General features: G+C 39.2%; 1 protein-coding gene across 2 annotated transcripts in view; it reads right to left on the bottom strand.

Moving 5' to 3' along the window:
* The window catches only part of VTI1A (vesicle transport through interaction with t-SNAREs 1A), a 276,166-nt gene that overhangs the window by 486 nt on the left and 261,491 nt on the right, over window positions 1-14,189 (bottom strand). For both annotated transcript variants that reach the window (XM_010564734.1, XM_010564733.1), the window contains one exon: window positions 1-632. This exon is cut by the window's left edge and continues 486 nt beyond it. In XM_010564734.1, coding sequence (XP_010563036.1) covers window positions 539-632 — 94 coding nt within the window. In that variant the 3' untranslated portion in view covers window positions 1-538. The remainder of the gene's footprint in view (window positions 633-14,189) is intronic.

Raw genomic sequence — 14,189 nt, forward strand, 5'->3', positions numbered from 1 at the left:
TTGCTCTCTCTTTAAAACTACCGTTCTTGACCAGGTTATGTCTATTACGATAATTCATGATCAGGAGTTAGTCACAGGAGACAGGTTCACTTTCTACATCATTTGGTCTCTGCTTTACTTATATTCTCTATCAGAGAAGGTCAGATACTGTTTGATATTCATACACCCCACATAGCACAAGAAAAGTGCAAAGACCCCTCTTCCCTGGCTAAACTCCGGCAACTTACAGGCTAATTGTCTGGGGTAGAATTCAACACACGTTAAGTCTTTTTATACCGGAACAAGCCCTCACCCCAGCAAATACTAAGATTCTGAAAACACTCAGATAAAGACAAAAAAATGTAAGAAAAAATAATCAACCTCACATGCCATCAACTATGCCATCAATAATACAAAATACTTTACACCACTTGCACCTGAGTTGAAGAGTGGAAAAGAGAGGGAGACTCTGTCAGTGCAAGAGAATGATTCATGTGACCACTTTGTCTTAATTACTCAGAACAAGCAGTTTGTTGCTGTTTAGTGAAGAACAAAGATATCAGCGTCCCTTGACAGAAAAAAAAATAGCCATCACGGTGGTGAAGACGATGATGACTGCCAGAACAACGATCAAAATCCGGTTTTGGATGATCCTGAAAAAAAGTAGAAGAGACAAAAAAAACAGTGAATAAAACAAAATAGCAGAATATATATAAAAATCGTAAAAAGAACCACACAGATAAATATCTTGGAGAAAAGACATATGCCCACAAATTTAGGTTTTCCTATACCATTCTGAGTTATCTTGATTGGTTTTTACTTCTTTCAATTTCCAGTGCTTCCAAACATTTCTTTATTTAGCTATCAAATCCAACTTTTGCATTCAGGAAAGAATTGGACTTTTCTTAATTATTCATACACTTATATACATATTAGAATAACTGAAATACATCATGTTACAATTTATGAACCTTCTAAGAACAAATGAAATAACCAGTCCTTTGTCGTCGATGCAATCCAAGCAGTGTGGTTTGTAATAGTAAATACCATTATATTTTTTAAAGCCATTCTGAAATCTTCACAGCTTTTTTTAATCTGAACGGAAACAATTTATTAATTTTCAAGGGATTTTTACTATTAAGGTACAAGATTTCAAGGAAACACATGTCAATGAGATACTTACTTGTACTAAAATACCAAGGGAAAAGTATAAAAGATTAGTTTTGAAGAAAAGGATGATATAAAGAAGCAAGTGTCAAACTGTGAAGCTCATGTTGTAAAAGCATCTCCTGTCTCTGTAGCATACCTTTACTTATGGTAATAGGCAAATGTTACATTTTCTATGTAGTATAAAAAAAATGGAAATTAGTAATAATAAAAAGATGCCAGAGGTAGAAAGTCCTAATATTGTTCAATCATTTGTTGGGAGAAATCCCTGCTTCTAAAATCAGACACCACATCGCTTCAGATTTTGCTTGAAATTAATAGGTCAATTAAAATTAATAAATCAACAAACAGTAGAATTTGAGGCATTTTACGGGAGGATTCTGGTTTGTAAGAATTCAGCGTTTGTTTGTCCATTCTCACAGAGGAGGCAGAAAATTTTCATAGGCTCTTCATGAAACAGGAACTTTTGCAAAACGTATTTGTACAAGAAGCATATCACCAAAACTGGAGATGTACAGCAAAAAAACCCCAACAACTAAATACAACAAAAGCACCCTAAGTTATATTTATTTTTATTTTTTCTCATGCTTCTGCAAAACAAAACAAAACAAAACAAAGCCTTCACCAACCAAACAACAGGAAGAAAAGGTAAAACTGTGTTTTGTGAAACATCAAACCAAGTACAAGGCTCCAACTTGAAGGCAGGGAATGTAATGTGTTAAAATGAGCATATTTCACACAGTGAAAGAGAGAAGAAACTCTAGAGAGCAGAGGGGAGTTTTCCTTGGTAAATGTTTTTCATCTGAATGCGGGTGGATATACATATAAATTATATTGGAAAGTGTAAAGAAAAATGCAGTTTTAACCAACTCCAGCTCTCTCCTTGCTTACCCCCCACCTAAAGAAAAAGCAGTAAATGGATGGATGAAAACTGTCACATCAGACAGACACCCTCCCCTGTGACACTCTAAAAGGACTAGCTCTCTATCCTCCTGACAGGTTACAAAATGATCACATTTGCTGACACGTCTTCCGCAAAACTGCTTTAGTGTTTGTGTCCACTTTCCTAGCAGGAGATGAATGGGCTGCTTTGTCCTCATTTATCACTTAAAGCTGAACTAAGATCTGTCTCGTTTATTTTTCCCTTCCTCACTAGAAAGGCTCAACCACAGCATTAATTCTTTTGCGATGACAGCTAATTCAAACTTAACAGGCAATATTTACTCTGCCAAAAGGATGAGGAGGAGGGAGGGATGTTTCTCACTCTTTTTTTTTTCCCCCTAAAAAAAAAGTGTAGCAGGCTAACAAAATAAAGCTAATTAAGGGCTTTTGGTTCTTGTTGGTTTGCACTTCAGTTTAACACCTGAACTTACAAGCTTCTCTTTTGTGGCGGAGTGTGACATTCTCTGCGAAACACCTGATAACAAATGATTTGCCCAGGCAAATGCATGAAAACCAGAATATATATTTACTCACTCACCCTCATCACTCCTGAAAAGACACTCAGCAAAATTGAAACTCAGCAGTGAAATAGATTAAAAGCATGAAAACTCTTAAAACATTCAGCCTTAAGTAATACACAGTGCAGCTGGCTTGACAACCATTTTATTTGTGGGATGTGGGCCCCAAGGCATCCATAATGCTAATTTACAAAGGATTAACTGTGAGTGAAACTCGCTTAATCTAACACATAGTTAGGCAAAGGCATACATAACATACTGAGTGTTTAAATCAACTCCTCCTATCTCTGGCCCACTGAAAAAGCATTTCATCGTCTGAGACTTAAAATTAAAGAAAAATTTAAAAAAGCATCAAATCCTCCAAATGCTTTATTTTTAATACTCTGTCAGTACACACCCGACTGCAAGATTATTTAATCAGTGTCCACGTCTCTCAAATCCTTGTCAAGAGAACACTGAGCGAGGCATGCTGCCACCTGTATCTGCTAATTGAAGGTTCACTTGCAGTGTGAATCTAGGAAATACATATCAAAGTTCAATTTCTAGGAATCTGAATTAGTCTGCACAGTGCAGCAAAAGAATATCATATTAAAAGGAACAAATTAATCATGAAATAGGATGGATGTTATCAACAGACTCCTACACTGAAGCATTATATACTTTTAATATTCAAGCCCACAGTTAAAGATTAATTTTATATCTTTAAAAAAAGAGTAACATCGAGTTTTACTGTTTTACTTTCAAGTGAGCAAGTAAAATTAAACTAACTGCAAACTGCCAGAAGAATGGGGCTAAGAGGAGAAGGACAGAGCCTTCCTGGTAGCAGCAGGACAGTCCTGAGGAGGGCTTAGCAAGCGCTGCGTGTTGAAGTCTGAGTCTGGGAGCTGCTGCTCAGACAGAGAACACAAGTTCTGGATGTCAGCACATTTCAGATCTCAAAGTCAACAGGCAAGGGCGACCCTTCAGAATAAAGAAAAAATCAAGACGAAAAGGGGTTTTGAGTGATCCAAGCCACTCAAGCCAGCTCACAGTGGTAGAACAATGGTTGGCATTGGCAGGACCCATCTGTAGGGAAGCCTATAGTACTGTCACAGCCAGACACTGCCAGTGGGTATTGCTCTAGGCAAAGCATCAAGGAATTTAAGTGGGGGAGGGAGCAATAATACCAAAGGAGAAGAAAATGGGGCCTAACATTCACTACAAAAAAATCCCAAAGGCTAACATGCTTGCAAGAAGCCGATGATAGGCTTTTATCTCTATTGCACCTTAAATTCAACGAAATCTGGTGAATGAGGAAGCCCAGATTCTTCTTTGAAAATGCAAAGCATGTTTACAGGGTAAATAATTTAAGAAAGAATATATACTTGAAAGAAGACACCCATTGAAACATCCATGGCTAAAATGCCTGAAGGCAAAAACTTGTGCATTTGCATGCTGCATTTTATTAAGTTAGCACACTGTAGCTTTAAAAGAATGCATGGCCAAATTAAGAGGAATGTGTGACTGAAACATCAAGGATTCCTCAAGTTTACATTATGAATCATAGTGCTGTTGATATGAGATGAATTAACCATTTAGTCGATGCAGCTTAGGCACTGAATTCACACCAAGTTCTGCTGGAGCCCGGCGCACTGGAGCTCGTTAACAGCCAATGTCTACTGTTCCTTTCATACTCGAAACTCTAGGAGCACAAGGGCTCATTCTACTTTGAGTTAGAAGAGACGAAAAATCTGTGCTTTTAAACCAAGTTCCATCTAGTTTATCATGGACAGCAGCCCAAAACATTTGGGTGCAAAACCACATAGAAACAGTAACTAAAGCAGATGTGACGGTAACATTAACCGACGCATTGGACGAGCACGCTGGACTAACAACGCAGAAAGTGCATCCCACTCCTGTTGAGTTTCCATCTGCTTCTCCTTTCTAAATGCCTGACCCTCCATCCTGGCTTCTGGTCACAGTGCCTAACATCCAACCATGGGTGCGCTGGAGGCTCCCGCCAGCCAGTGCCAAATTTGTGAGCTGACGAATGACACCGTCCGCTTTCGGGGATCACCTCTTTGATGCACATGGTGACCACTGCTTGGGAGAACAAGTCCCCCATCCATTACCAAACACTGATGTCCCTGGCAAATCAGTTCCCCCCGCTCCTGCCACGGCAGAAATTGTGCTGCCTTTCCACACTTCAAAACCCAAAACGATTTGCTCCTCTCTGTAGCTTCACACACGCATGCACACAATGGGTCTAACTCTGTTTGTGACATGTTTAGATCTGCTCCGTATAAACACAAAGCAGTTCCCGAATAAGCTTTTGCAAACCTTACATTAAGGATGCCAACCGTGTTTAAACCTTTTTACAAAACTGCATTCATTAGCAGGGGAGTGCACGACATCTATATGGGTTCAGCCTGATGTCTTGCACATGTCTTAGTGCCTGATTGACCAGCATTGAATAATGATGCCTTGCCATTAAGCACTGATGGTACAATTACAATTGTCATGAAAATTAGCAATCCCGGTAAAATGTTAACAAAATACGGGATATAAACGAACCAGTGCAGACTCTGGGTGCATAAAGAGTTTTGTGTCCTTAACTTGAAATAATGAAGACTACAAATAAAATACTGCAAAAATTTCTTACAGAAGCTCAACCCTGACACTGATACAAATAAAAAAAATACAAATGGCTTGGGGGATCAGTTGGCACACATTCATTACAACACAGGGCTTTATTCTTAAAGAAAGCATCTCAAAAAATAGTGTCCTCAAGAACACAGACTGATTGATGACGGAGCACTGTCCAACAGTGTTTCACTGTAATACATGTATTTAAGATTTAACTAGAAGTGATTCCTATCAGTTTACTGGGCAGAAAGGCTTGTTCTCTGTCTACAAGACTACATTTTAAATGATCACTTTGAATACTTAGCTATTGCATTTTTGGGTGCCCTTTTATTTGTGATCGGCAGTTTTTGCTAACATACAAGAAAATTGGTGCATGTAAATCAGCGGTAAGTGATTTTTAAGTGCCCAATATTCATGTGCAAATCAGCAGATTCAAACAAACATGAAGCATAGGTCTAGTCACATAGGCAAATACATACCAGGCAAAACTAAATCTGAATTTAAAGTAATAGAGCTATACGCAGATACCTTCTGGACAGACACTATTATTACTATATATAAGGACATTCTTGTTACAATATATCAGGAGTTTTCAAATGGAAGCACTAGAGCCCACACAGGGGAATAAAATGTTATGAATGGTAAAGCAAAGCCTTAGATACATAATGATAAATCTCTAAGTTCAGGATATCTGGGGGCTGTTCAAGTAACTGTTCATCTTTCCCATCTTTAGGTTTAAGAATGCTTTTCTTAAATAAAAGCAACTGAAAAGAACTAGACAGGCTGTGGCAAAACATAAAGACATGACAACCTACCGAAATAAAAGAGTAGGAGAGACCTAGCAAAATTACAGCTGGTTGGAAGTATCTGACTTGAGACATTTTTCATCATTAACAACTGAAATTAGCAAACAGAAATACCAGTGAAAAAATATCTGCACGAGTTGCATACAACTCCTTGGCCCTCTTCTACTTGACCTTGGAAAAAGTGAAGAATTTGGAAAATCCTCAAGTTGTTTTTCCTCTCCCCTACCCCAAACTCTGAAATTTAAGTTCACATTCTTTTTGTTCTCAAGCCAGAAGAACCGATTATGTTGTAACTGACATTGTATACTTAAAGGTGAAAAGGCTTTGGGGGGTGGTGGAGAGGGGATGGGACCCCCCATGACTGACTTCACGCCAAAAAGGCCGCGCTGCCTGGGCTCCACCTCCAATCTGGAGACAGGCCATTCCCAGCAGGAGCCTATTTCATGTTTTCTAAATTCCTTCCCAAAGGAGCCTCTTCTTCCTCTAGGGACAGGGCTCTAGTTTCTTATGTGTAAGACCTTGGGAAAATCCATTAAAAAGTGCTGAAAACTGAGCAGATAATGAAATTAAAGCCTCAAAAACGGAGGAATGGAGAATAAAAAAAATGATGGCATTTTTCTAGCTGACTAGCAGGGGGTTTTGAAAGAGACAGGCCAGACAGGGTGCCTAAGATATTGTTGATAGGGCTGAGGAGCTGTGCAGTGCTATGTTCTCTAACTTTAAAGTTCAGCCTTAAGGACTGGGGCTGTATACTTGTAATAACATGGATACCAATCTCTAGTTATAATATTACACTCAAACCACATCAATGTGCTTCCACCTGGGCCCTGAATGAAAGAATGAGTCATGTAATAACAGGTGCAAGGAGGTAGTCACACTATCCAACTTTAAACACATCTAAATTATATCTAGCTAATCTCTCTCAGCTCCCTGTGTATATAAGCTAGAGTGCTGCTCTGAACTGCTTTCTCTTTTTCTTGGCCATATATGCATCCCAGGAGAACTAGTTAGTTAAGTTAGCTGGCTAGGTTAGGTGCCTACAGATTAAGTAGGGATGAATATCCCTAAAAGCTTGAACATGAGGCCCAAGCAAGAAAGCTTGCTAGCTCTGAAGGCAAAACCATACAGGAAAGGTATTATTATATCGTAAAGTGTGTGTGATCTCCCATTAATCACAAATATTGCAAAGATGAAACTCACCAGCAAAGCAGATGATGTCCATCAATAATTAGTCAGTAAATACCTTGATTCATCATCTCCCTTTAATGGATCCCATATTTGCACATGAAATTCCAACCAGAATCAAACATACTCCTTTGACAGTTTTTCTGGAGGAGTGAGAGATTGGAGAGACATCCCTCTCTGGGATGAATGTCTCCTGAAATGCAGTGGGCTTCCTTGCCTCAAGGAACTATGTTTTTTACCTTGCTGTGTCATCTTCTTACAATCTTACCATTAAGATTAAAATTCAAAATTATTTTAATGATATCTGATAATTAAAATACTTACTGAGATATCTAATTCATAATTGAAATCTTACAATACATTCCAAATGTAGCAAAACCATATGGACAGCACCGGAGTATAGTGTTATTTGGTAGCCATCAGGATTATCATAGCTTGCATGAGTCCCGTCTCAAGGAGCTGGCAGTCTCAGGAGGTGCAAATAGGACCCAAGCGATCACTGGAGTCTGGGGGGAGTGAGGTGGGGGCTAGGAAGGAGAGATATCTACAGGAGTGATTGGAAGACAAGTGTATGCAGACTTCAGCAAGCAAACTGTGAGAACAGGGAAAGCCTGAAAGAGGGCCTCATGGATGTGGGACCGAAGATAAAAAGGCAGAAGGGAAGGGTACTGTACATCTACTAGCTCAGATTTTATTCATTGCTTATTTTTGAAACACACGGGAAGGCATTTCTGAAGGATGAAAAGTATCCTTCTGCTGATGAGAGACCCTGACAGTGAACATTCCTCTGCAAAGTTGTGATGCAATTTCAGCTTTCTCCTGTCTCCATGTCCACTCCTTCCACAGAAGGAACCAAATAGATTATTACTGTCATTAGGAGGAACAGCGGGTGGCTTCCAGGGCCACGGAAACTCACCAACCAAAACCGGAGGGGGATTAATTCATTTCATGCAAAGCAGCGGCAACACCAGATCTCTTTGGCAAGTCTAAATGAAGATCACGTGCGCAGTGGCAACTGCAAGTGGAAGGAGTCAAGGTTGTATTACTCCCCAGCCAGCCTTTCTCAGGGTACTGAAGTATCAAGAAGAACAAATCACACATTTAGTCACCTGAGCATGACTAAGAACCATAGGCCTTAGCAAACATTACGAGCGCTTTAGTAAGAGCTCCGAGGGAGGGTGGATAGCCCAGCTGTCAGCGTAATGGCATTCTTCAGCACATCGGTTGCATGAAGCCCTGGTCCCCAAACAGTTAATAGGAGAAGAAAGCCCCAACCCCCTCGTCAGCACTCAAAGCTAAAGCAATTATTTCTCCAGAAGAAGAAATGTATGCAAGCTATAAAATGACAAGAACATACATGATCGCACATTGGCTTTTATGATAAATATAGTTAAATTTACATTCTGTGCAATTTAAAGAGAAAAAAGATGTCTAAAGTCTGCATTTTATCAACTTTCATAATCCTTAGAATCCACTAAAATATATATCTTAAACAGATGAAAGAAAGTTAACATCTTTTGCCCTGCCTCTCTTTAATGAATGACTAATCTACAGCTTTTAGGTGTGATGGAGCTGGAGACTGGACACAAATACTTTCCTTGCATTATTTTCTCCTTATCACACCATATTTGACTGGGCGTCTTTTTGTATGGCAAATTTTCTACAATTGTCTTAACAATGTTGACCTCTTTTGTAAAAACCTGAAGGCATCTGCAGCAATTGTTCCTGAAGATGTGCTATCCAAAATGTTACCATTTCATGGCACTTCTTGAATGATAGAATAGAATTTTTTTTGGTATATATTCATTTTTTTCAAATGCTATAAAAGAAAGGAAAACAATCATGGCTAAGGCCATTTGCGAGATGGCATTAAAAGAGCCTACTCTGAGACAGATAAAAATAATGAGAATCCTTCTGTCAAGAAGGATTTAGAAAATATCACTAGCATTATTAAAATTTAATTTTTTACTGTGCTTTTTGGTTCCCCCTTTTCCAGTGATAATGAGCAGGACTGCACACCTCCACAATGCTAGTACTTGTTTTGAGCAATAAATTCAGCCTTCCAGTCTGAAGACATTTCAGACAACAATTTTGACTGCTATAGGCTTATTTTTCAACCTGTTCTGTGCTTTGAGTCTTCCTATAAAAACCAGTTCATAAGCTAATTTTCCACAAGGCCAGTGGAACAAATAAAAATCAATTTTTGCCCAACTGGTTCAGAGAAAACCTGGGAATAGTGAAGACAGAACAGTGAAAAATAAAAAGAATCGATGTATTCACAAATGGTTTACCTGATAGAGAACTATCAAATTAGTTGACAGGAGATACTTGCCACTATTAAAATGTTTTCTTTTCAGCATGTTACAGTATTTCTATTAGGGGAGCAGAAATGCCTCTACTTTGTTATGACCTCAGACACCTCGGTTTAATAACCACACCGAGCCTCCATGCATTCTGTAAAACTACAGGACACAAGTCAAAGTGCAAGAGCACTTGCAGATCTTGCAACCAGAGGGACCTGCAAGCCCAACCTGGCTTAGAGTGGGTGTAGTTTTCATGATCTCACAGAAGGAGCGAAGATTCCTCTTTCACTGAACACAGACATTCATGACCTCAGGCCAACCTTGTCAAGAGGAATTTGGTCCATCAAGAAAGAAAAAAACTGTAAAACACTGCCCAGACTTCCCTCCCCAGTTAAAAAAACAAATGTTCAGGAGCACGCTGAAGACTAAGCAATTTATTATCTGTTGGAGAGCAGAATACAAATTTCTCCAAAGATGGGAATCCCATCTGTAGACTTCAAAACTTTCAGAATCCCAAGGACAACTCAGGGCACAGGCTTTAATATCGTGGCCCAATCCATTTCATCATCTTCTCCACTAATTGGGCAAGCGTTTCTGAAACCGCGATACCGAGAAGGGACTGGATAGGTGCTTTTGCCTGTCTGTCTGCCGCCAGAAAAATACGTCTGGAAAACTGATTGAAGAACTGAATCTGCTTTTTAATACAAATTAACCATCACTCCCGAGGAAATAAAACAAATTTATAATTTACAAGCTTAAATATTAAGGAAGCTATTTTTAAGTAGCTGTAATCTTCACCCTAGTATGTAGCATTTTATACACTCCTTCATTTTTATGAGTTGGCATTAAAATGTGAGTCATTTTAACAGAAAAAAAAAGGATTAAGTATGTCACTCTGAAGTAAAGCTGCATATTACCTATTTAAAAATATTACAACACACCATGGAGACATCATTTCTAGGGCCAAACAAAACATTACTCAATGAAGAAATGGCATGAAATACAAAATATTCAGCAGAGGAAGGGTATCTGGAGTTAAGCAGTTTCACTGCCAATAAACAGCATCATAATAAATAACGTGCACGTAGGAAAAAAGCGTACCTGTTCTTCACTATCTGAGATGCAACACCTTAGTGTGGGAAACTAATAAAGATACTACTCATCCACTAAGTACACACAGGGAGAAACTAAAAACCACTACAGATTTTGATTCTGAATCTCTTACAACTGATGCTAATTTGCTTATGATATCTGCCCGATTTAGAGCTAATCTTCTGTAAATTAACTCCTAATGCTGTCTGAAATAATCCTCTTAATGCTGGTCTGTCTTGAGTACTTTATATCAAATACCATGAAATACACAAGCACATACTAGGCGTAGAGCATTTGTAGTGCTGTCGGTTGCTCTCGAATATTCGCTGTGCCGTGAAGATGCAAGCACGGTGCCGAGCCGCGCGGCCCTGGGGCAGCTTTGGGCTAGCGCAGAGGGTGGTGTCGCTCCGGTGGTCCCCTTCGAAGGGGACAGCACGCCAGGACTGTGTCCCACCAGCTCCTGGCCACCAGAGAGAAGAGGAGGCTCTTTGCCTCCTTACACCATGGTGCAGGGAGGTACAGTTCCACGCTCCAAACCTGCCACCTCCAGCGGCACATGGTAATGAGAAAAAGTAAACCGGTCAGGCTTTGAGATTTCCGAATGACAAGATCTGTGTTAAACAGCACTAACTATCAGCTGGAAGCCTAATATGGTAACTGGTTTGAAAAGACAGAGACAGACAATTTTGTTCCTTCAGATGGGGAAAATATTTTTAAGGGTGTTGCTTCAGCATCGGCCAGCTTAATTATTATTGTCAGTGTGCTAACTCTGTATTCAAAAATATATTTTTTCCACTAAATCCACCGGAACAATTTTCTCCCCCAACATTAATTTAACGATACAGCCGAAAACCTAATTGATATTGGTGAGCAATGCAATTCCAACATATTATTTTCTCGGTTTTTGAAACATAAATGGCAGGCACAACTTTGACTGAATGGACCTCTTTATGTTTTAACAGGCGGTTTATTGGCCCAGACTCCAACATATAACAAGCACAATTGCAAAAGCAATACATTTTTAATTGAAAAATTCATGTATTTTTACTATGAAAGTGACTCAAATAACAAGTAACTTTGTCAGGTAAAGGGCTTTTAAAACAATTTTTATATATGGAATGTTGTTTAGAAATTATATTCTCACCATAGCAAGCACTTATAGGAGGCTATTAAAAGAAAAAATATGTATTGTTTAAATCATACTTTATTGGAGCTTGCATTTTTAATATATTAAAGAACAGATAAAGCACAGTGATCAGTGAGCCGTATGTGTCCAACAGTCCTTCAAGAGCCTTGTGGAAATGTATAAAACAAGCAGTGATACAATCCTTTGCCAAACACTGTCATAAATTTTTTATTTGGCAGCTAACATTCTCACTAGTTTTCTTGGCAGCAATTGGGACCTTTAGCAAGAAAGGTGCAGGAGAAAAATACCTTGTTTAGAGATGTTTTCAACACTTTCTGGGATTTTTCAGAACTTCTGCCTGCAGCACATTTTACAACCACAGTCTCCAGTCACCTGATGAGTAGGTGGTGGTTTTAAACTTTTTTTTTTTTTTTTTTTTTTTAATATAGACAGCCTACTATCCCCCTCTGGCCTTCAGCCGAGGATGCGAGTGTGGAGGGGGGCTGTATGTGTTCCACAGAGATACAAGTGGTTGCTCCTCTCTGTCTAGACAAAAAAACTTGAAAATAATATCAGAATGTACCTTTCATTGCTCCTGATACTATCTGTATCTTATTCCCGGATGACAGAGATAAATGAAAGGCAAACATGTGCTGATTACTTTTGCATTTTTCTTGGGAGATCTCTGCAGAAAAGCTGGTCACAGGTGCAGCTACCCTGGTCAGCTGGCAGACTGCCTGATAAACAGAATTGTGAAATAGATTTCTGTACCCAGATCTACTCTTCCAGGGTTCTTTTTTGGTTGTTTTGTTGTTGTTTTTGTGTTTGTTTTTTTTATAAAGATATAATAAACTTGAAAGTTGATGCACAGCCTTCCTCTGTGCACCCAGATATGCTGATGCATTGTACATGTGAAAATATGGCTCCAGCAGTATTGTGGTTTGGGCTATACAGGGCAGAATTAAAGAGCGAGCTCTTACCAATTCACTTACAGAGCAGATGTTTTATATTTTGGTTTTTCATTGTTTCAGAACAGAAATAAGATGAACCTATTTTACATCTCAGCAACTTCCTCCAGAACTTTCAGAACAATAAGATACACTTCAGTCCTTCACATGGACATAAAGGAAACACTTTGTCTTAAACAGATGTGGACCAGGAAAAGCATCTTTTCCGTATTTGCCTCAAATTAGAAAGGCAGGAGTTTAGTTTTAGACAGCACAAATTGCTTTAAACACAGGCTTAATTAAAGTAATGATGTTACACTTTTAAACACAAACTAATATGCTTCCCCACAGCTTGTGTTCCAGTTTTGTCTCTCGTGTTTACCAGGGGCATCATCCCCTCAAGAACTTTATAGAGCACACACAGACATCTAGCGGTCGGTGAAAACACTGCAAGCATGTCACTGCATCTGACACAGCTCGACTGGAGGCAGTGAAGTTATGCCAGGTATGAGTTGAGCTAATTTTGACTCTGCTACAACTACAGATGGGCAATCAAGCAGGGAGAGAATTGCTCGCTTTGTGTCATCTCAGGTAATAATGCTGCCTCTGGTGAGAGAGTTGCTCTCTTGGCAACTCTGGCTTCCCAAATTTCCCTAATCATCGATTCTTTTCAATTCAGTCGGAGCTATTTTTGCCTTTCTTCTGAGTGCCTTTAAATTTCTCCCTCCTTGCTACTATTTTATTTTCCTTAAAAACTGAAGAGCTCAACTATGTAACATCATTTGAAAGGTTCTCTGAACACAGCTACACGCAACAAAGTCTATTGGGAAGTGACAGAGCAATGTGATTTTACAGACAACAACACACACACACACGATGAAAAAGTACACAGTCAATAACAAATTCTAAATTGTTGGTAGAGGAATGTGACTTGCTCTACAGTCCGCATCAATCAGTGGAAAGATGCCTAAAACTTCAGTGCGGTTTGAGTCCCACATCTGCAAAGGAGATCAAGAGCCACAGTTTTGCACAGCGCCGTAAGAACTCAGCGCCCTGATTCTGCTCTCAGTTACACCATTTTAAATCAAGCGGTACTCAGTGGTGTCATAACCCTGTACATCTGTGTCAGACCCTGTGTTGCAAGGGCAGACTTGATGCCAAGAATGCAAAACAGATGTTGCTTTCCTAATGTTTTCTTGTTGTCATTTCAGTTGTTTTTGTGGGGTTCTGTTTTGATTTTGGTGAGTGAAACAGGTCGACAGAACTTTTCAGAGGGCAGACTGGAGGAATGCTTCTGCATCTTTTTATTTTGCGTGCGTGTGTGAATATGCATAGGCTTTGAGTTACAACCGGGAAAAAAAAATATATTTTTTTTTTAAGCTTCATTTGAGCTATGCTCTGTTCTCCTGGGGCAAAGTGAAAGGTAGCTATTTGCGGATGGGAAAAAGGGCTTTTGTGAACAGCAAAACTGCATCACCAAACAGCTCAAGAAAAAGATT

Source organism: Haliaeetus leucocephalus, unplaced genomic scaffold (assembly GCF_000737465.1).
Source record: "Haliaeetus leucocephalus isolate CR32 unplaced genomic scaffold, Haliaeetus_leucocephalus-4.0 Scaffold184, whole genome shotgun sequence".
Lineage (NCBI taxonomy): Eukaryota > Metazoa > Chordata > Aves > Accipitriformes > Accipitridae > Haliaeetus > Haliaeetus leucocephalus.